Genomic DNA, 21,351 nt, shown 5'->3' on the forward strand with positions numbered 1-21,351 from the left:
GAGAGTGAGAGAGAAACAGAGGTGAGGCACGCAGACCAGGAAGCGAGACACACACTTAGCATACGCAGGTGGACGAAGGAAAGATATAGTGGGTCTGATATAGAGGCAAGTACACAGAGGCTCAATGCCAGCGAGTAGGACAGAGGGGAAAAGAGAGGGAGAGAGAAGGGAGAGAAGGAGAGGGAAAGAAAAAAGAGAGTGGTATAGAGAAGGGAGGTAGAGAGGGAGCAAGATAGATAAAGAGGGACAGAGGGGGAGAGAGGGGGAGAGATTGGACGATAGAGGACGTGAGGAACGGGGAGTAAAGAAGGGAGAAGAGAGAGGATAGTGGGTTTGGGACGGAGAGAGAGAGAGAGAGAGAGCGAGAGAAGAGAGGCAGAGAGAGCCCGAGGTAGCGTGGGACATTAAAGGGACCGGCGAAGGGCAGACCGAATGGCATTGATCCCTGGGAGCTGCAGCCGGCTGGCGGCCCGCATGGCGTCCTACTGCTGCTGCTGCTGCTGCCGACCGCTGCTGCTGCTCTCGCCCTGCTGCGGAGCCTTCATCCAGGCCTGCCTCTCCTCCTTCACAGGTCGGTCCCCCAGAGCCGCCATCCAGCTCCCGCCACCGCCCCCCCCGGTGGTGAGAGGGACTGACACGCTCAGATAGGCAGCACTGTAGGTGCATAGGAGACATGGGTAACGGCGTGGGCCGTGAAGGTAACAGAAGGGGCATGGGGTGATGTGCTAACAACAACAACACGCCGGGTGCCGACGGCGCCCCGGCGTGGCCGTCAGATCCGTACCCTAGCGCTGTCTGTTTTGTTGCTAACCATTCTGTGCTTGTGCTCTGCTGGAATGGGAGAGAAAAGGCCTTTGTCCTAACAGAGTATTCGGTCGTGTGGTGTTCTGTTGAAGGGCTGTGATGTGATCCCCTTGTGTCGTCCCGTCCTGGCTGCAAAGTTGTCTTCTGTCGTTGTTGTTTTTGTCCGACTGCAGTGTTCTTATACCTGCAGAGATTAGCAATGTAAGGTTTCTAGCCTCCAGAGTCTAAAGTTTGTTTGTGGTACTTTGTCAATGCTCTCCTTAGTCTGGCTATGCTACTCCCACCCAAAACGATATGGCAGACGGCGATGGAATGGCTGATGTCACCACTGTGTTTCTGCGTTGGGTCTTTGTGGCTGTGTGTGCGTATGTGAGTGTGTGCGTTTGATGTGTTGTTCCATTGCACCCCCAGCACCCCCTGTCGCTACTTTCACCTATGAACTCGTATTGTGTCGTTGTTTATGGTATATTGGCATGGATCCAGCTGCGATGCATGAAAATGTTGTCCCTCATTATGTATTTATTTGCAAAGCTGTACTGCTGATTCATGATTGTACGAAGAACCATTCCATGATCACTTCCATGGCATGGTTCGATGGATCTAGCAGTGTGTCCCACTGACTCCTCCATGACCCTGTTGCAGACATCTCCCCGGCGGAGCTGGATGCTCTATGGAGGGAACAACCGTACGCCCTGGGAGGAAGCAACGATCACTTCCCAGGAAATTACATCATGACTAAAGGTATGAGCAGTGAAAGAGGCTGAATGTGGAAGGAGAGCTGGTTGAGAATTGATTGATTGACGAGATATTGAGTTCAGGATATGCTATGTCTATATACCTGGATTGATTTGTGAAAAAGATGTAGACTCCGTTCATGCTCTGGCTGTAACATACTAGTAGATATTACTATTAGATACTTTCTAAATACACTATTTAGGCAGGTAGTTATATGATTAGTCAATATTCTTGGGATGGATTTCTACTTCAGAGATTTCTAAGTGATTAATTTAATATAATGTACATCCAATGTGTTTAATGTATTTAATCTAAGTTTATTATAGTATTGCATGATTTATAATTGATATTAATCATGCACTTCCTCATTGTCAATCAGAACCCGGCGAACCAACAACATCGCACAAAGCGTCACCTCAACCAGAACAGATTTTGTTTTGAATACATCCGCTTAGAATAGCAAACGCTGAGGCGCCGTGGTTTGTTTACCCCATAACGCTTCAACAGGATCACGCTGTGTGTTCCTAGACTGATAGGTGGGCAGAACCTGACCTGAACTTTGTTGAACCTGACATCTTTTGATATCTGTGTTTTCCTCCCCTCCACCCAGGGTTAGAGGAGGGGGACGGGGAGGAGGGTCCGGGGGGTGACTCAGAGGAAGGGGGCTTTGAGCCGACCAGCTACTGGAAGCGGAAGGAAGCCCTGCTCCAGAGCAGTACTGTATCACTGGGCGTGGGGGAGAAATTCTTCTCAGGTAACTGTTTTCAGACTCAATCAGTAGAGACTCTTATACTGACTGCATGTGAACTGCATGTTAGGAAAGGAGCAGGTGGTGAAACCAAACGTAAAAACACACCAGAAACCAACTTCTGCTAACTTCGGTACAACGGAGCAGACAGAGATACAGATACACACAAAGGAACCGAAACACGAGCGCACAACTGGGTAACTTAACAAGGAACACAGGGGACACATTTAGCTAACGAGTCCAAGGAAACGGTACAAGGTTTGTCACAGATTAGTCTCAGTAGTAGCCAATGCAATATGCAGTACATCAGTCAAAACAGCCAATGCCCTGGAGTAGACTAGGATAGTAGGGACTATCCTGCCCTTCCAACTGGACTCTTTTTAATTTGTATGACAGCTGCATGTGAGATGATTTTACATCAAGGTTATTCCATGCTCAGCACGTTTGCTGCATCCGTTAGTCTGGACCAGGGTTAAGTGCCTTCCTCCTAAATAGATAGTAAATCACCACTTAGAGAGAGGGGCTACTCAGGGCCCTAAGAGCTCTTCCGCTTCCTCTCGTGGGATTGACGGTCGCTCCTCCGAGATCATCTCCGTGAAACATGAGCTAGCGAACTAGCGATCTCTGGATGGTTGTCTCCTTACTAGATGATAAGCTTCGTTTTTGTTTGTTCATTCGGTTTATTTAAATTTTTTATCATGTTTACTTTGAACTTATGGGGATGAATTGTAACTAAATGATGCACTACAAACTTATCACGACAAATCAAACCTCGCAACCACCGATGCGATGGAAAATAATTAATTAATTAATTACTACCTTTTTCATGCAACATGCATCATCCCAAATTACTTTTCTGGATCTTTCACTAAGTATAAAAAAAGAGTAAGGTCATTTAAGACATATTACCGATGGTTGGGTGATTCATTACACTCTCTCTATTGCTCAGAAATCTTGCTGGTGTTCAGCGGGCGGAGGCGGTCCACGGAGGTTCCCGACTCGTCCCTCCAGGAAGCCCTTCGGACTAGACTCAGAGTGGTGGAGAGCAACAGCCAGGACGTCATCCAGCTCTTTAAGGTTGGCTGTACTGCTGAGACGATGCACCTTTAACGGCCGACAGCTTAGTCAAATATTAATGATTAATAACTCTTATATTTTCTCTAAAATTATGATGCAGATGGGATTAGATCTATACCTACACATTGCATTGAATCCATTAGACACTGTAGCGTAATGGCATATACAATGTTTATCAACTTATTTTTCTCTTTTTTTTATCATATATTTTTATACATATATTAATTCATTATTTGTTGTCTAACAGGAAATATCAAGATTAGATTTGATTGGTGTGAAACGTGATTATGTTTATCTTCAGGACTTATCTGCCCGCCTGGTGTCTGTCCATGCTGAGAAAGACAGCTTTCTGCTTACCTTCAAGACCGTGGAAGAGGTCTGGAAGTTTTCAACCTACCTAGCACTAGGTAGGAGGATTGAGCACAGTCCTTTCATGGGAGGCTTAAAAGAGCATGTTATGTTCATGCTGTTGTCATGTTAATATTATGATAATGATATTATCACTGTATGCCATTTATGTGCACGCACATTCATCAATGTCTATGGATCTATGTGTGTCTGGTTCCAGGTTACGTAGCACGGTGTTTGGAGAACTTCCTGTTCGACCATACCTTCTGGCTGGACCCAGAGCTGCTCAGTGACCTGGAGATCAACGTGTCGGTGGATGAGGAGCACCTGGCCACCCTCTACCTAGGCCTGGTGGTCCAAGAAGGTGAGCAACGACACCTCTGTCAGTGGTTTGATGTGCAGATGAACCGACTCAAAGCTTCCTTCTCTCGCTCTCTCCAAAATCGAACTTGACTAGGTCCCACATTTTCTGTTCAGACAATGAGATTCTAAAAGTGGGTAAGGGAGATTCTAAGTGATAAGTCATTCATTGTTACTACTGAGTAATTGTTTGCGGTAAAACATTCATATTTTGAATAGGGTTATGCATTTTCATTCGATTTAGATCTGTGGTTTATTGCCAGATGTAGGCTATGTTTCCAATGCAAATTCTCTGATAAAACGATTCAGAGTCATCTGAAATTAGGCTACTATTGTTTTATATTAATCCAGATTCAGATTCCTGAATTAATCCTGGCGAAAATTGTTTCAAATTAATTAAAGATGTAATATAATACCATCTTAGATCTAAACCTCCAACAGTAAAAAAAAAAAAAAAAAAAAAAAAGAGCCAAGAAAACAACATATCCCCTGTCTCATTTGATTTAGCTTCTTTTCGGGTAAATACTATCTACGATGGTATATAATTAGTTAATTGTCCCTCTTTCATTTTACTGACAATTAACAGTAGGTCATGCACATACCACCACATGTCCTCGCTTGCATTCAGCACACAGACACGCTACAATACACCTCCAGTTCTCATTCCCGCTCCGTCAGACCATATCGGTTTACCATGACAAAACCCCAGTGTATTCCCTGGAATTCCTATAATTGGATTATGTTCTAAAGGGATCTGCAGGAATAGGCTCCGACCTCTCACTATATACTGGATATGATTCTTTCCATGTTCATCAAAATAACAACATATTTCCACAGAGGCAATATTGCTACGCCTCTTTTATTGATTTATATATTCTTTCCTGTATGGACCTTGCATGTTTCTCGCTGGGCAGCAAGGCGTCTGGGAAAAACAATATTGGAGTGCATTGCTGGCATATAGCACTAAGTATTGCATTAACCTAATCGGGGTAAATGAAACATCCATCATTGGCCAGCTGCTGAATAAGCACGCTCGGGCAGGATTTGCTCATACTGCGCATTTAGGATCCCTGTATAAAGAAATCCAATGTGACAAGAGCCACTATAGAATAAACAAGTTTTTGTGTTTTATGCTGACTTGCACACATTTGTTTCTTTCTTGTCTGAATCACTTTTTTTCGATCTGGGGTTTCCGCTCTTCCCAGGCTCCTTCTTCGCCAAGGCCCTGTGCAGGAGCAGTAATCAGGATGAGGAGTATGAGGTGGAAGAGGAGCTGTCCTTCGAGAGGAATGACCTGTTGATGGTGAGGGACACCGGGCAGGAGGGCATGTGGGAGGGAACGCTGCTCTCCACTGGGCTCCACGGCTTGGTGCCCGTCAAATCCATGCAGCCCCTGCCTTACCCCTTCTACCAGTGAGTCATTGCATCCAGTTTGCCTTCTCAACACTTTTTCATTCTGACCCGCATCAAGAATGTGTCTACTTCGTACGTTGTTTTAAAACAACTCTTCAAAAGATGGTGGCCTTTTGTGCCGTTGTCAACCCCTTTGGACACGTTGCTTCCTGTTTGGTCAGGTGGTTCCTGAGGAAGTACCCAGGGATGGCTGGATGCTCGCCAGCTGACAAGGAACACTTTGAATACCCTATTGGTGAGGCTGATCTCTTCAACATATCACCGCTCACACTGTCATCATACAGGCTGTAACCAACATCTATTTCTAATATGTTACCCAGTCTTACTTAGATAGTTCATGTTTTACAGTCTGTCCTAATGCGTTGCTTTTACCTGTTCATCTCCCTCACTCTATACATAATGCAAATAAGATGATAGTACATTTATTTAGCTGATGCTAATGTCCAAAGCAACTTTCAATAAGAGCATTTAGCGTTGAAAAAAGTAGCACATACAATTCCTCAAATCAACAAACTGCTCTTACGGCTCCATTATAAAAAACAGAGATTATTTTTCGATTCATCGGCCAACATGCAGCGGAACAGATGTCTGCTGCGGAAGATGGGTAGGGTTCCAGCAGTCCTGGGGGGCTCGTTCCACCGTTGCAGAGTCAGGACAGCAAACAATCAAGATTCTGTTGAGCAGCAGGCAGCTGGGGTCCCCACGTAGTGAGGGAGTAGCAAGCTGTTTGGCGTTCTTGGACCATAGTAGACGGGTTTAGGTGCATGGTTTGACTATGCCCTGGTTGTAGGATCAGCCGGAGCCGTACTCCATATCACACGATAGGCAAGTACCAGTGAATCAGATTCGACAGCAACCATTAGTCAGTGCAGGGTGCCGAGGAGTGCTGTAGTGTCTGAGCACTTGGGAAGGTTGAATACCAGCTGTGCAGATGAGCCATAAGGTTGTTCTGGAAGAGGTATGCCGAGATCTGGGAAAAGACTGCAGGCTCAAGTTTTATGGAAATTAATTGTAGAAGAGAGACTTCCTTAATTCCGATGGATAGATATTCTTGCTGGGTTCACGTGTTGAACATAAGCATGGATAGCAATGTGTTTGTGTGCAAAATAAATCCTGCTGCTTACTGATCCTCCCAAGTAAGCTCAGGTAGACCTACCAACCTATGAGGTTCAACAAATTACAGAATAGGAATAGGTTATGTAGACTCATGTGTTTTAACTCTATATTTATATCGTTGACTAATCCATGAATCGTTCACTTCTAGTGAGCGGTACGTGTGTGGCCGTGGAGGACCACAGTCCGCTGGGGCGGGACGAGCTCCAGCTGAATAAAGGAGATGTGGTGGAGATCCAGGGCTTGCTGGTCCGAGGCCTGGACATGTTCATCGGCACACAGACATCCACGGGACAAACTGGCTTCGTACGCAAGGCCCACGTTAGGCCTCTGGACGTTGTCCCACTGTGAGATACTACTGAAGGCTGCTGCCTTCACTTTTAATTTCACTTTCTAATTCATGATATTGTTTGACAGCATGGGTCAGATGCAGGTGCTTCATTGTTGTTTTAACATGTGAGTGCTGCAATCCAAGCATATATATATTATAATGTATATTGACGTGTAAAATGTTTACGGGACTGCATTAGCTCGGGAGGTGGAGCAGATCGGCTTCTCTTGTCTTAAGTATCCTGAAGTTCTTGAGTAGGGCACTTAGCTTTAGAGCGGTCGACTGCCACAATGCACAGGCGATAATTGAATGTCTGAGGGGACGAAGTATCAAATGTAAAATCACCTTGAGCTCGTGGCACACTTGCTCAATCAGCATGCCAACTATGTTGGCAATCCACCATTAGTGACCGGGGTTCGTTTCAAGCTTGTGGTCCTATACTACATGTAATTCCCTCTCTCTTTCAACCCACTTTCCAGTCTGTCTTCACTACCCATAAAGGCTCACAAAGTACCCATACAAAATACCCTGAGCAGATCCCAGCCAGTCATCTAGTATCTTGTGTCCGTGCGTGCATCAGGGAGGTTAGGCCGGGTAAGACTGGGCCAGAGAAGTGGGCGAGCAGATGTGACAATACTTGCTTTGTCTTTTTTTTTTCTCCTCACAGAGACGGACAATTGGTCTTTCTGACGGAGGAGGAGAGGGCCGCTCTTGCCCAGGTTAACCCCTGCAGCCCGGAGCCCAGCGAACCCAGCAGCCTGCTGGAGAGCCTGTTCTCATCCGACATCAGCTCTGTGTACAGGCTAGGTAAAGGATGTGTGTGCGTGTGTGCGTGTGTGCGTGTGTGCGTGTGTGCGTGTTGTGGCATCCTGCCACCTAAACCTCGGCCCGGACGGGTCCGAGGTGGGGTGATTGACGGCGTATACCGCCGCCACCCACTGAGTGCAGACGAAGAGCATCACTCTCTCCCCAATCAGCGAGATTGTGGGACACCTGGCCGGAGGCAGAGGAGCCATTTTAAAAGGAGCAGGAGGACTGACATTCGGGGAATGACCAAGGAGCGAGCGGCAGTTGAGAAGCGCTCGGGTCCGCGAGCGGCTAGAGGCTCTATATAATCGCGGCCCTAGAGACCGCGATTATATGATTTAAATTGTATGCATTAAATCCCGAGTGCGGCTTAACCCTCGTTAAAGTGTGACTCGTACCTGGACCCCGGCACATTGGGGTAGCGGGTTACCACAGTGTGTGCGCGTGTGTGTGTGTGTGTGAGAACGGTTATGTTCCGTCCAAAAAAACTGAATGCGAAAAATGTCAACAAGATCGGGCTGCAGTCTAGTTTTACATTTGGCTGATCCTCAAGATCCCAAGTGACTCATAAGCTTATCAGAGAGCAAGCAAAGTAGGCTACTCAATTTCGGAGAAAAAATGCATTTAAATGCAGCTCAGCACCACCTAGATTGCAAAGGAAATTCGATGCGAGTCAAAGATGGCTGTAGAAATACTTGTTTTACCTTAATAGACTCAAATGTCACAACCAGTGTGTTAACATGCGATGATGCGACAATAGTGCACTGTAAAGGAACCAAGGAATGTAGTTTAGCAGAAAGAGCTTGGGGGCTGTTTGGTTATTCAAGGAATGTAAATTGATGCAGTCTGCAAAGAACCATAACATTGTATGTGGAACAAAGCATTTCATGTCTACTAAATGTTTTACTTCTTCCTTTCTTTTGTCCTACTCTTCCAGACAGATTGGATGATTGTGACTTCATGTACATTAGAAACCGACCCAAACAAGGTACCATTACATGACTTGTTGTTTAGAGTAAATTTGTTTTAGAGTTCATAATCTTCTCAGTTTAGTGTTTTATAATGTATTTCATTATACATAATGTACTGCTGACAAACCCATGGCTGTCTGTATCTCTCTCTCTCTAACTCTCTCTCTCTCTCTAACTCTCTCTCTCTCTCTCTCTCTCTAACTCTCTCTCTCTCTCTAACTCTCTCTCTCTCTCTCTCTCTCTCTCTCTCTCTCTCTAACTCTCTCTCTCTCTCTCTCTCTCTCTCTCTCTAACTCTCTCTCTCTCTCTCTCTCTCTCTCTCTCTCCCTTCCTCCGTCCCTCCCTTCCTCACTCTCTCTTTCTCCCTCTCCCCCCCTTTCGCGCTCTCCGTCTCACCCTCTGCCCTCCACCTGGTCCCTGTCTCACCCTCTGCCCTCCACCTGGTCCCTGTCTCCCCGTCTCACCCTCTGCCCTCCACCTGGTCCCTGTCTCTCTGTCTCACCCTCTGCCCTCCACCTGGTCCCTGTCTCCCCGTCTCACCCTCTGCCCTCCACCTGGTCCCTGTCTCTGTCTCACCCTCTACCCTCCACCTGGTCCCTGGTCTCTGTCTCACCCTCTGCCCTCCACCTGGTCCCTGTCTCTGTCTCACCCTCTACCCTCCACCTGGTCCCTGGTCTCTGTCTCACCCTCTGCCCTCCACCTGGTCCCTGTCTCTCTGTCTCACCCTCTACCCTCCACCTGGTCCCTGTCTCTCTGTCTCACCCTCTGCCCTCCACCTGGTGCCTGTCTCTCTGTCTCACCCTCTGCCCTCCACCTGGTCCCTGTCTCTCTGTCTCACCCTCTGCCCTCCACCTGGTCCCTGTCTCTCTGTCTCACCCTCTACCCTCCACCTGGTCTCCGTCTCTTTGTCTCACCATCTCTCTCTGTCTGACCCTCAACCCCCCCCCTCTATGTCTCTCCCCCCCCCCCCCCTCCCCTCAGACCACAAAGCCCTCGCCAGCGCCCGGCAGAGCGTCATCTCGGAGCGGAGCGCGGGCACGCCGTCCTTCCCCCACCACCGCTCCACCTTCTCCCTGCCCTCCCCGCGGGCGCCCGTCTCCCCCCTGTCCCGCTCTCCGCGGCCCGCCTCCTACCACCCCGCCTTCAGCTCCCTGCGGCCCGGGCACGCCGCCGCCGACGCCGCCGCCGACGCCGACGCCGCGGCCGAGCCGCTGTCCTTCGCCCCGGAGGACACCTTCAGGGAGCTGGACGAGCTCCAGGAGGACCCGGCGTTCTACCTGGAGGACCGCGGCTGGGAGGGGGAGGAGGCGGCGGCCGCCGAGCTCAGCGACCCCACCCTCGACCTGCTGGACCACCCCGAGTTCCAGGTACCGCCGGCGCCCGCGATCGCCCCGGGGGGCAAACGGCGTCAAAAGCATACGCACAGCACCCGACAACAAAGGTGTATTCACAAAGAGTATTTTGGTCCGGTGGAAGAGGGAGGGCTTTAGTAGCCTGACGGCGGCAGTGTTGTGCAGCACTGCTGACTCACAGCACGGCCTGAGGGGTGGATGAACAACACACAGGGTGTGCCTGCTTCCCTGTGCGTCCACGTGCGTTTAGTCATCGGATGCCCTGGCAGCCAAAGACACGAATGTCAGTGTGCGTAGCAGAGCATTGACTCGACCCTCGGGATGGTGGGAATGTTTCCGGGGGTCGTGTCGAAGCACAACGACACACAAGTAACACACAATATATAAATGACGACATGTTTGTGTGCCTTGATTTATCAGTGCCTTGATTTATATGATGATTCAATCTGTGATTTGATTCACTGATCCAGGTAAGTGTTTGATAAGTCGACCTCCACACTGATTGGTCCGCGCGTTCTCTTCCACCGGATAGGAGGGCTTCGCTCCGCTCTACGACCTGCAGCACTCCTTCCTGGAGATGACCTTCGGCGGGAGGAGCGAGGGGGATCTGCTGAGCCACCTGGAGAGCGTCCGCGAGGCCGCCAAGCGGACCGGGAGGCACTGGGCACACAGGAGAGCGTGCTTCCTCCTGGGGAGGCTCTGTGCCAGGAGGAACAAATACTCCCAGGTTTGTGCTGACGCTCTCTGCCCGTGCCTGAAGGTTCACTGCCAAGGCCAATAGTGCTAAGACAGGACTTCCTGTAATGAAGGCGAGGCCGCAAGAAGTTGCTTTCTTTGCATGTGCGACCATGGCTATACCTACAGTCCTATATGAATGTGTATATTTTCTTGATGCCATTTGAGCCACACTTTTATCCAATCGTACAATACTGTGAGCGTATACGTTGGTAGCATCAGTGGCCTCGGAGGCGATATAAATCCCATCCCTTGCAGTGTTACACTCTACCAATTGAGCTGGCTGTGATCCACCATAATGGCTACATTACGTTGAGGGATCAGGTATCTTATGGGTGCATTTTGAACGTGCTATGTCTTTACGTGTTCATTTGCCCTTTCGCGTTTGAATTTCAATGGAACCCCAGCAATGTTCACACCATGCTCTGCTAATTGAGTCAAACCGGACCAGAGTTCATGCATACCAATTCTCTTCCATAGAAAGATGTGGAATGTTTCTCCCTGAAACCTCCACCTCCAGTAGGTCATACATTTAGTTCTTACGACTAGATAACCTTCCGTGCAGGCGCGCGTCTACTACGAGGAGGCCATGAGCGTCGGCGTGGACGGCTTCTCCGACACGCCCCTCCTCCACGCTCTCTACATCAACCTCACCGCCGTGTACCTCAAGCAGCGCATGACCGACAAGCTGCCCCACACCCTGGAGAAGGCCTGCGCCATGCTCCTGGGTTCCCCCGGCCACGCCTTCTCCTCCCTGGACGAGGTGGAGCTCCTCAACCTGCTGCTGCGGCGGTCGGTGGTGCAGGGCGACAAGCACCTGGAGGCCCGCGTCTGCTACCTGGCCTCCAGCCTCTTCCTGCGGCTGGGGAAGGCGGACGACGCGCTGCCCTTCATCGAGCGCCTGCAGTTCCTCATGCTGACGCTGTCGGACGTCGAGGGCCGGCCCGCCATCGCTCCCTTGGACCTGAACTGGCTGCTCAGCCAGCTCTACCACCGCAAGTACGTGCCCTTCCTGGCGCTGGCCGCGCTGAGCCTGGACTCCAGGCAGGACCACTCCCTCCCGGACGCCTTCCACAGGGTGGAGCTCTTCGTCAGGAACTCGGGCCGCCTGAACCCTCGCTGGAGGGAGGGCACGGCCCTGCTCCCCGCCCACATCGTGGTGTACCTCCAGCAGGCCCTGGCCGTGGCCGAGCAGGGGAGGGACTGGAAGACCCAGAGGGACCTGTGCCTGGGGCTGGCGTCCGTCTACCAGCAGCACGGTGTGCTGGAGAAGGCGGTGGGCTGCGCCCAGCAGGCGGTGGAGACGGGGGGGTACATCAACGAGGAGGAAGGGTTCCAGGCGTCCGTGCAGCTGGGCTGGCTGCTGGTGTTGACGGGCCAGACGGACCGGGCCCTGGACACCCTGGAGCCGCTGCTCACCTCTCTACAGGTGAACTCACCTTCCATTTCCATCCGGGCGGGGGGAAGTTTGTTGTTATTCACATTTCATTCGGCCAATCATTTAGCTCATTATGCTACTGCAGGCAAGGATAGTGTAGTGGTTTAGAACATTGTTTACATGATAAGAGTAGTAAATATTACAACTACTGCCAATACTCATTATAGTAGTCATGATAGTCTTACTAATAAAACAATAAAAATCATGACAAATAAATGAACGTCATATTTCTATAAACTCTATTACTCTTCGCCGTCATCGGCCTCAAGTTGACATTCTGAATCACGGGCCTTTCCAGGGGTCCGACAGCCCCACGCAGCGAGGGGTGATCCACAACCTGCTGGCCCTGTGTCTCAGGCGCCAGGCCGGGGTCCCAGAGGCCGGCCGCCACCTCCACCGGGCCCTGGCCATCGCTCGGGAGAGCGGGAACGAGAGGAACCAGGCCCTGGCGCTGGCCAACCTGGGCTGCCTGGCCATCGACACTGGGGCCTCCTGCCTGGCTGAACGCTACCTGATCAGGTGAGATCCACGTCTCTGCTTCACTCCTAGTGTGTCTTTGAATTGTCATTGTGCTGTTGTTATTAACTCAAACTTTTTTTGATTGATTTATATTTTTATATTTTATATATATGCATTATATAATATATTGTGCAATATTATGCATTTTTTTAAATGTTGGTATGTTTTGCCAAGATGAAAATCGAATTGTGTATATGTAAATAATTGTTATTGAATCTTTTAAATATCATCTCTTTCTAATTGTTATTTTGTACTTAGGATGGATTAATGCAATTTATCTCATTATTTCATAGTACATAAATGGGTTTTTATTGTCATGGCTGATGATAATTTCACCCACACAAGTTCAGTTTTGGGACCATAACATGTTTGTTTTTTGCAGATCCTTACGTCTCTTCTGGGATCTTGCGGAGAGCCCTTCAGAGGAGGAGCATGTGCAGACGTACATGTGGTTGGGGCGGAGCTACAAGGACACTGGGAGGAGTCGAGATGCCAGGGCTTGTTATGAGCTAGGGCTGCTGATCGCCTTACACGCCAAAAACCTGCATGGTGAGTTGCATTGCTTACTTTCCATTAGTGACGCAGAATGATGTTCCCGATCCTATGTTCATGGGAACATTCTTTTGAAGTGATGTAAGGCAACCCAATTTGCGATTAAAATCATTGCTTGTACTTCAGAATCTGATCAGGTAACTTTATATTTGCATTCAGTTCTTAAAGTAGATGTCCTGTCGCCTAAATTATGCTGTGGTATTTCCTAGTAATCTAAACAGGATAAAGAAGTCATTAGGGTGTTTTAATCCTAGATGAAAGGTTCAGGGCCCCAATCCAAATCAAAGAGTAAAAGAAAAGTGGAAAAGTGGAAAATCGCAAATATTATTAGATAGGTGCAACATGCAGTATATAAAGTAAAAGTCCTCCATATGCTCAATTGAATCTTCCTCATACTCTGATCAGGTGACCAGAAGTTCAACCTTTGAATTATCAGTTGGTCCCAGTTGAGTGACAGTTGTGAATCCCTGTCCCCGCTCTGCCAAAGGCCAGATGGTAGTTGCCAAGGTGCTGAGCCGTCTCTACGCAGACATGCTGCTGTACGGCCAGAGCATCATCTACTACGAACACTGTGTGTCCGTGTCGCGCCAGCTGAAGGACAAGCGGCTGGAGGGGGAATATCTGGAGATCCTGAGTAGCCTCTACCTCTCACTGAACACAGAGAAGTGAGTCTCTTCCCCCCCTCCCGCTCTCTTCCCTCCCTCTCTCTCTCCCCCCTTGCCCCAATTATCTCGCTCTCGCTCTCGCTCTCTCCCCTCCAACCTGCGCACCGTAGCTCAAGAGAGTGTGACATTAGTTCTTAAAACGTTTGAGACACCCCTCACACTTGATCCTACGGGACCCAATGTGTCTGTTTCCACCACAACATTTATGACCGTCACAACATGCAAATGGAGGCGGGTGTTAGGCTGCTAAAATTAGAGTTTGCTTAACCTTTAAAACCTGTATTTCCTTTAGTAGATTATCTATTTTGACTGTGTTCTGCCCCAACCATCTCAATTACTCACTAATGTTTGTTTTGTCTGAAAGTTACACAACTGCAATGTGCCCATGCGGTACAATCTAATCTTTAACAGCTGTGCTGTGTGTGGCTGGGCACGGGTCATGCTTATCAGGCTATCTTTATATCCCTCATTCTCCTTTGGTCCATTATTACGTTGTCTAACATTCTCAGGTATTTACTGTTATGGTCGTGTGGCTTATTCCCGGGCAGCGGTCCAACAGCCTTTTTTATGTTCCTAACTCCTGTTTGAAATGACCCGGAAGTATCTTAGTATCCAGCTCTTGCCACGGCAGCCATTGTAAAGTGTGATTTGTGGGCGTTCCCTGCCCATAACCATTTTCTTAGGCATCTGCTCTATAGTCTATTTCTTTAGAGCTGTCAGCAAAGGACAAACACTGACCGACTGTGTCCATCATAACCTTGGTTTTGGGTTTCAAGATGAAGCCATTGTGAAGGCCTCTTTTGTGTTTGATTTACTTTTGCCGCTTTTCCACCGCACATGTAGCTCGACTCGACACGACTCGACACGACACGACTCGACACGGTAGCAGCACGGGTGCTTTTCCACCGCAAATAGTACCTCCTGGACGTGGGCGGGGTCGGCTGCGCGAAAGGGCCGTGACGTATTTGTGTACGCGACGCAAACAACACATACGCAACCCACACATGGACAGAACCCACATAACAACAATGGAGGACATCGATCGCATTACTATTATTAGCTGGCATGTTGAAGAAGTTGGAGAAGTGGAACATGTTGGCTGCGGCGCTGCTATGGATGTTACCAGCATGGTTGCCATGTCGCTCTCGTGACTTCGTCACACTCTCTGGCCAATCAGTCGCCGGCCGTCTGCCGACGTCACCTTTTAGCATCGGCTCAGCTCGCTTGGAACCTAGAGCGAGTAGGTACTAGAAAAAGCAGCCACTTCAGGTACCAGATACCATGGTACCGCGGTGGAAACGCAAAAAATGCGAGCTGAGTCGAGTCGTGTCGAGTCGTGTCGAGCTGGTACCATGCAGTGGAAAAGCGGCATTAGTCTATTCCAAATCCCCACATTGGTAAAGTGTTTTGCCGTAAGTTGCCGGTGAGCGACATTTTCCTTTTAAGCCATTGGAGGGATAATCACATTACTGACCCATTTGGTTGTGTTGCAGATGTCAAACTTGACGACACATTTAATCTGTCACTCACTTGACTGAGCTGTGCGTTCTGTGGCGCAGGTCATCTCGTAAATCTCTAGACTACACCAAGCAGAGCCTGAGGATCTCCATCGACCTCGGCAAGAGAGAGGAGGAGTCCGAGACCTGGCTCCAGGTGGGCCGCATCTACTACCTCATCCACGAGGACGAGCTGGCGGACATGTACCTCCAGGTGAGAGAGAAGATAACCATCGACTAAATAATGAAGTTCGGCGCGTCGCAAGGGCGACATCTAGTGGTGGACTAAGGAACAGCTGGAGGAACTGTGACGAAAAATGTTTTTTTTCCGAGTATGACAAATTACTCTACCTCCAGGTATCAGAAAAAATGTATATCTGGAAGGTATTGGTAAGTAGTTTTCGAACCGTATGGGGAAGTTGAGTGTAGTCAAGGAACAGCAGGAGGAAGTGTGACTCAAAAGGGTCGTTGGAGGTGGGGGTGATGTTTGGAATAGGGAGTTAATAACCTGGAGCAAAAACGCCCTGGTGAAGGAAACATGGGGCTATAAATAGATTTTGTTGGCGGGTAAAGCAGTGTATTAATCAAGATAAGTCTAGAAGTTAATGAGGTATACACAATGAGAGGCAGTAAACATGCTTTGGCTGCAGCCACCATTCCTTTGAGTTGCTTGTGTGAACTGTGTTTACAGCCAACAACACTGCCAAACATCTTAACTCAGCGGCCTGCACTGGTAAACAAGGCAGGGACGTATCACATGCTCCGCATTCTGCCAGTGACCAAGTTACATTGCTTTCATCACTTTAAACCAAGTTACGCCCATGTTACGCTTCTTCAGAAAAACGCAAACTCAATTCCGGGAAAGCAGCATTGTGATCAAACAATTACACTCATACATCCTGTAATGGTCTCTTGATGTTTAACCCAGATTGACTGTCGTCATTTCACCAATCACCGTGATGCTAATCCTGTTTCACCGACACAGGCTGCGGTGAAGACTGCACTTAGGATGAATGACCCTCATTTTGCCATGAGTATCTACGAGGAGGCGGGGGACGTGTTCTTCAAGGGCCATAGGAGCCGCATGGCTTCACTGCCCTTCTTCAGGGTGAGGAGATGTTTGACTATCGTTTGATTCATGTTGCCGGCTTCTAGGGCTGCACACTTGATCACTCACTGTAGTGATGATAACATGGAGCTTTCTCTGGTAAAGAATACAGAACATTTCAGGTTAGATGATTAATAATAATACTGGCAGAGAATTGCTTCGCGCTGCCCTTTATTAGGATTTGAATAACCAATTTCAGTATTACATTTATAGGACACATTTATAGATAGTCAGCTCATGGACAGCCGCTGACTTTGCTTGCTTCTATCTGCCACGTTTTACCATAATAATCCAATATTTACTGTATTATTTATTTATTTAAAATAAGTTCAATAATTCATGGATCATTCTTCAGTCTTTTTTTTTTTTACGTTATATTTGTTCCTTTCTGGATGACACGGCAGGACGGCAGCCTTCCGTTCGCCCGCAGCATCCGAGACGTTCACTCGGAGTTCCGCCTGCTGAGTAAGCTGACCGAGCTGCTGATGACACAAGGCGACCAGGAGGAGGCGCTGCAGTACGCCACACTGGCCGTTCAGATCGCCAGCAAAACAGGTCTGTGCCGACATCTGTTCCAAAATCACCAGTCACACGACCCTAATATAAAGGTTAGATATTGAGATTATGAAATAAACCCTAATCCGTGGGGCTCTCTCACCACAATTACTTTATTATTGATGGATTTAGCCGTTTGCTCCTTGGCTCTGTACTTTTACTTGTTCCCCATCAAAAGTTACTGTGTTTGATCCCGAATGTCTGCAGATTCTTAATGTAACGGGATCTTTAAGTCACTAGCCAGCCTCTTCATGTGCACCCTGGTTGTGGTCTTTTTGCGTTAACATAACCGTGTCTCATATGGACTGTGACAACACACAGCAAGCATTAAATAATGAATCTAAATCTAAATGACTTCGGATCACAGCCACGACATGAGACTACGACCGTTTTTCCATCTTCCTACCGTCGTGATGACCCTGGGTTGATCCTTTCCCTCCCCAGGGGTGAGCGTGAACGAGCGTACTGCCTACCACCGCCTGGCTACGGTGTGCTACCGCCTGCAGCAGTACGAGCTGGCCGAGAACTACTACCTCAAGTCCCTGTCGCTCTGCCCCTCCCCGGAGGTGATGCACCCCGTCCAGGCCCGCTACTTCACCCGGGTGTACACACGCCTTGGGGACCTCACGCTCTACCAGCTCAAGGTATACTCCCCGAGAGGGTGCACCTTCACACGGGCATACCTGACCCATGCCCCGTAGCCAACTACGAGATCACCGAAGTCCAGGCAGATAAATAATAATAAAAATAATAATAATACAACTGCATACCAAATCAGCGGTTAAGAACATCAGCGAGGTTTGTAAATGCTAAGTTAAGACTTCCTACTTTGTGTCCGCGCTGTGTGGGACATCTGTTGGTGTGTGAGTAAGCCGATCACAACCAACCACCCCCCCCGTTTCCCTACAACAAAACTGAGCCCAAGCAACTGAAACCACGACCCAGTATATTTCCTAGGAAGTACCTTTTTTTGCTTTTGAATAAACGCGGTTGCAAAATGGCTGAGTGTAAAGGGTTGCGATCTGTTCCTTGTCAAAAGGCAATACTTCTAACAGATCGATTGTCGTTGTTCTCAATCAAACTTGCTCTCAATTAAATTTTTGTCCATTCATGATGAATTCTGAGAATACTTCATGTCGTTTTTCCTGTAGTATACGTATACTCCCCAAAAAATGGATAGAGCTGAACCGCTTGATGCCATCTCCCCCCGTTGAAGCCAGATGATACACATCCCAATGACCTCCCACTGCATCCTCACCCCTGTCTCCTCCCTCTACCCCCCCCCTCCCTTCCCCAGGACGCCTTCGACGCGGTGGGCTACTTCCACCTGGCCCTGGCAGCGGCCCTGGAGGACCAGACCCAGCCCCGGGCGCTGTACGTGGTCTACATGAAGCTGGCCGAGATCCACGCCCACCACTTGCCGGACCCCCAGCTGTGCCACACCTACAGAGACCGGGCCCACAGCCTGAGGCGGGTGCTGGCGGGGGAGGAGTCCCCCCGTTGTGGGAGAGAGGGAGGGACCCCCGGGGAGGTGTCGGGCGGGACGGGGGAGCGAGGCGACGTGGCCCGTCAAGCCGTCTGCTGTTGTGCGGCGGAGAACCGAGAGACGGAGTGCGCCAAGGAGGACGAGGTTTTCGGCGACGGCGAGCCAGAGACGGGGGACGACTCGGTGAGGACTCTCACGGAGACGGAGTGGGCCGACTGTGTGACCGGAGAGGAGGAAGAGGAGGAGGAGGAGGAGAGGAGGAAGAGGAGGAGGAGGAGGGAGGGACTTTCCGAAGGCCGCGGTGTGTGCACGGCCATCCGCCTCCGCCAGTCGGCCTCCGACAGCGCGCACACCGAGTCCTTCGCCACGGCCAGGGAGCACGTCACGGACTCGGCCCCCGAGAGTCGGAGCGACCCGAACCCCCACAGCGATGCGGACACCGGGAACATCAGCCACGGAGCGTCGGGCGACATCGATTCCATACCGGTCGACCTCCCGGCCCTCGCCCAAACCCCAGATGGAGCCGGAACGGGCCGGGATGTGGACGATACAGGAAGGGGCTGGGACCAAGACGTGGATGTTTGTCATGGAGTGGCCGACGACGACGTCACTGGGATTCTAAAGGGCGTTGGCGGTACGGGTGGCGGTGGTGTCGGAGGCAGTCCGTCTAATATTGACCAAAAACAGAGTTTGAACAACGGCTGTAGCCCGGCCAGCAATGCACCGGCTGGTACCCGCACGATGGAGTCTGTGAGCGAGGGCGTGGAGGACGTGAACAAACACATGGACTTGGAGCACGTGTACACATAGCCTGTAAGGTGGCACGTTAAACGCTTTATGCCTGGTTCCTAAGTGGTTGATTAACAGAAAACTGTTTGATGTGTGTCTGTTTGTAATGATCCGAAACATTTGCACTTGTAGAAATACAAACGATATTATGTATGCTTGTGTAAATGTAGAATTTTCCGAGATTCCTTTATATCCACCCGGCCGTTGAAGAAAGCATAAGCCTGTTGTAAGTTTTTTGTAAATACATTTTTCAACTCAAAAAAATGCCTTAAGGTATGTGTAGTGGCGATTTGTCCTTTAATAAAACAATAACTTGAAAATTAAGAAATCAAACAAAGCAACGTAATCAAAATAGCTACTGAGGCACCAGGGGGGACGAATCTTACGCAGTGCAGGGGGAAAAAAGCAGTATGAATGACATCACTCCGCATCGAGCTGTGTTTCTACTACAGTTTTTCTCAGTCGCTTTGGTACATTTCTCAGATCAGAATTGAAATTTGCAAAACAGTTGGTGAATTTCTCAAAACAATTCGTACAAATAGCAAACCACCATGGATTTCATGCAAAAGCCATTCTCTTGCTCAAAATCCTTAGTTAGTTTCTCAAAAGTAAATATCTGTGCCAATGAACATGTCAGTGCCATCACAATGACAAGTCCTTGTGTCATTGTGTACGGATAAGACAGTCAAATTGCTTAGTCATGTTGTCAATATAACAGTCTACTCTGGAGGGATGTTCTGATGTAAACTATGGCTAAAGCTTTGAAGAAAATTATTGTAAATTAATGTAAGTTACACCTTAGTGTATGTGGGAGATTGATTGCAGGAGACTGGACTAGATTCACATTTACGCTTTGACTGTTTGTACTGCAATTTGTTGACAGACCATGTCATTGCAAGAAATGTGAACATAGGAAAATCTCCTTGAGGTCCTGACGTTCCTGTCTGTTGGGCCACAAATTCTCATTCTCACGCAGCCTCACTCCTCTTCCTCTTCTTCTCTCTGGCTGTTGACCCTGTCCAATTCCTTGTCCTTCCATTGTCAGACAATGTAACATTGTGTTGTGCTCCAGCTATATACAGTATATACTTGCCAGTTCATGGTTCAGGAGATGCACCTTTGAGCTATTCCAGTAAACTTGTTGATCGTTGGTTGATCTAACACTTCACACATTTCCCTTCTTTAGAGAAAGTCAAGATTCACCTGGTAGCAATTTACCAATTCAGGACAGATTTAGAAAAAATGTGTAATGGAAATGTATAGAAACTTGTTGCCATATTATGACAACTTGTTCAACCATTTTGCATGTACAGACTTATGCAATGAACTAATGCCTAAATGTTGTGGGGGTGAGACTTTTCAATAGAGACCCATTCCAATACATTTTGATCAACATGACATAAGCAATTGATAATGTAGGAAAGAGCAGAGAATTGTGCATAATCATTTGCATGAATGTACCAAAGCATTTGCAACTTGTTCAAAGAAATGAGAAACTGCTTTTTTGATGTGCACAAGTGACACAATGATGTGAAGATTGAACAGGTAGTTTTGAGAATTTCAATTCTGATCTTGAGAAATGTACCAAAGCGACTGAGAAAAACTGTAAAAAGATTAAGGCCAGCCAATGTTGTTCCTAGGTCAGCCGGGAGAGGGCAGCAGAGTGCAGCTGCTGACGCGGAGACTACGCGGTTATAACGTTCACTGGCAACAAGTGGATGATAAACTTAGGGACGAGGAGAGAGAGAGAGAGAGGGGGAGCGAGCGCGGGATTTAAGCATATTTGGCATTCAATGGTGTTGACTTCATATTGGACTCAAACATAAAATCCATTTAATTGAACCAATAATGCTATCCATCTGTGCAGTGCATTCCATTTCCAAACGGCAAGGTTGTTTATGGCACTTCACCGGTCAGCCGTGGTTCAGACCAATGACAAATCAACCAGT

General features: G+C 48.6%; 1 protein-coding gene across 3 annotated transcripts in view; it reads left to right on the forward strand.

Moving 5' to 3' along the window:
* The window catches only part of sh3tc2 (SH3 domain and tetratricopeptide repeats 2), a 24,262-nt gene extending 3,959 nt beyond the window's left edge, over positions 1 to 20,303 (forward strand). Inside the window, exons 2-23 of one of the 3 annotated variants that reach the window (XM_060063114.1) lie at positions 572 to 698; positions 1,447 to 1,545; positions 2,150 to 2,293; positions 3,237 to 3,364; positions 3,666 to 3,771; positions 3,933 to 4,076; positions 5,278 to 5,485; positions 5,647 to 5,720; positions 6,750 to 6,945; positions 7,597 to 7,736; positions 8,674 to 8,724; positions 9,689 to 10,074; positions 10,592 to 10,786; positions 11,360 to 12,223; positions 12,531 to 12,751; positions 13,134 to 13,300; positions 13,791 to 13,968; positions 15,528 to 15,678; positions 16,450 to 16,572; positions 16,977 to 17,127; positions 17,572 to 17,771; positions 18,425 to 20,302. In XM_060063114.1, coding sequence (XP_059919097.1) covers positions 674 to 698; positions 1,447 to 1,545; positions 2,150 to 2,293; positions 3,237 to 3,364; positions 3,666 to 3,771; positions 3,933 to 4,076; positions 5,278 to 5,485; positions 5,647 to 5,720; positions 6,750 to 6,945; positions 7,597 to 7,736; positions 8,674 to 8,724; positions 9,689 to 10,074; positions 10,592 to 10,786; positions 11,360 to 12,223; positions 12,531 to 12,751; positions 13,134 to 13,300; positions 13,791 to 13,968; positions 15,528 to 15,678; positions 16,450 to 16,572; positions 16,977 to 17,127; positions 17,572 to 17,771; positions 18,425 to 19,423 — 4,950 coding nt within the window. In that variant the 5' untranslated portion in view covers positions 572 to 673 and the 3' untranslated portion in view covers positions 19,424 to 20,302. Of the gene's footprint in view, positions 699 to 1,446; positions 1,546 to 2,149; positions 2,294 to 3,236; positions 3,365 to 3,665; positions 3,772 to 3,932; positions 4,077 to 5,277; positions 5,486 to 5,646; positions 5,721 to 6,749; positions 6,946 to 7,596; positions 7,737 to 8,673; positions 8,725 to 9,688; positions 10,075 to 10,591; positions 10,787 to 11,359; positions 12,224 to 12,530; positions 12,752 to 13,133; positions 13,301 to 13,790; positions 13,969 to 15,527; positions 15,679 to 16,449; positions 16,573 to 16,976; positions 17,128 to 17,571; positions 17,772 to 18,424 lie in introns of all 3 variants that reach the window. The other 2 variants (XM_060063112.1, XM_060063113.1) reach the window with 2 other exon arrangements.
* Positions 20,304 to 21,351: the final 1,048 nt, after the last annotated feature.

This window comes from Gadus macrocephalus, chromosome 10 (genome assembly GCF_031168955.1).
Source record: "Gadus macrocephalus chromosome 10, ASM3116895v1".
NCBI lineage: Eukaryota > Metazoa > Chordata > Actinopteri > Gadiformes > Gadidae > Gadus > Gadus macrocephalus.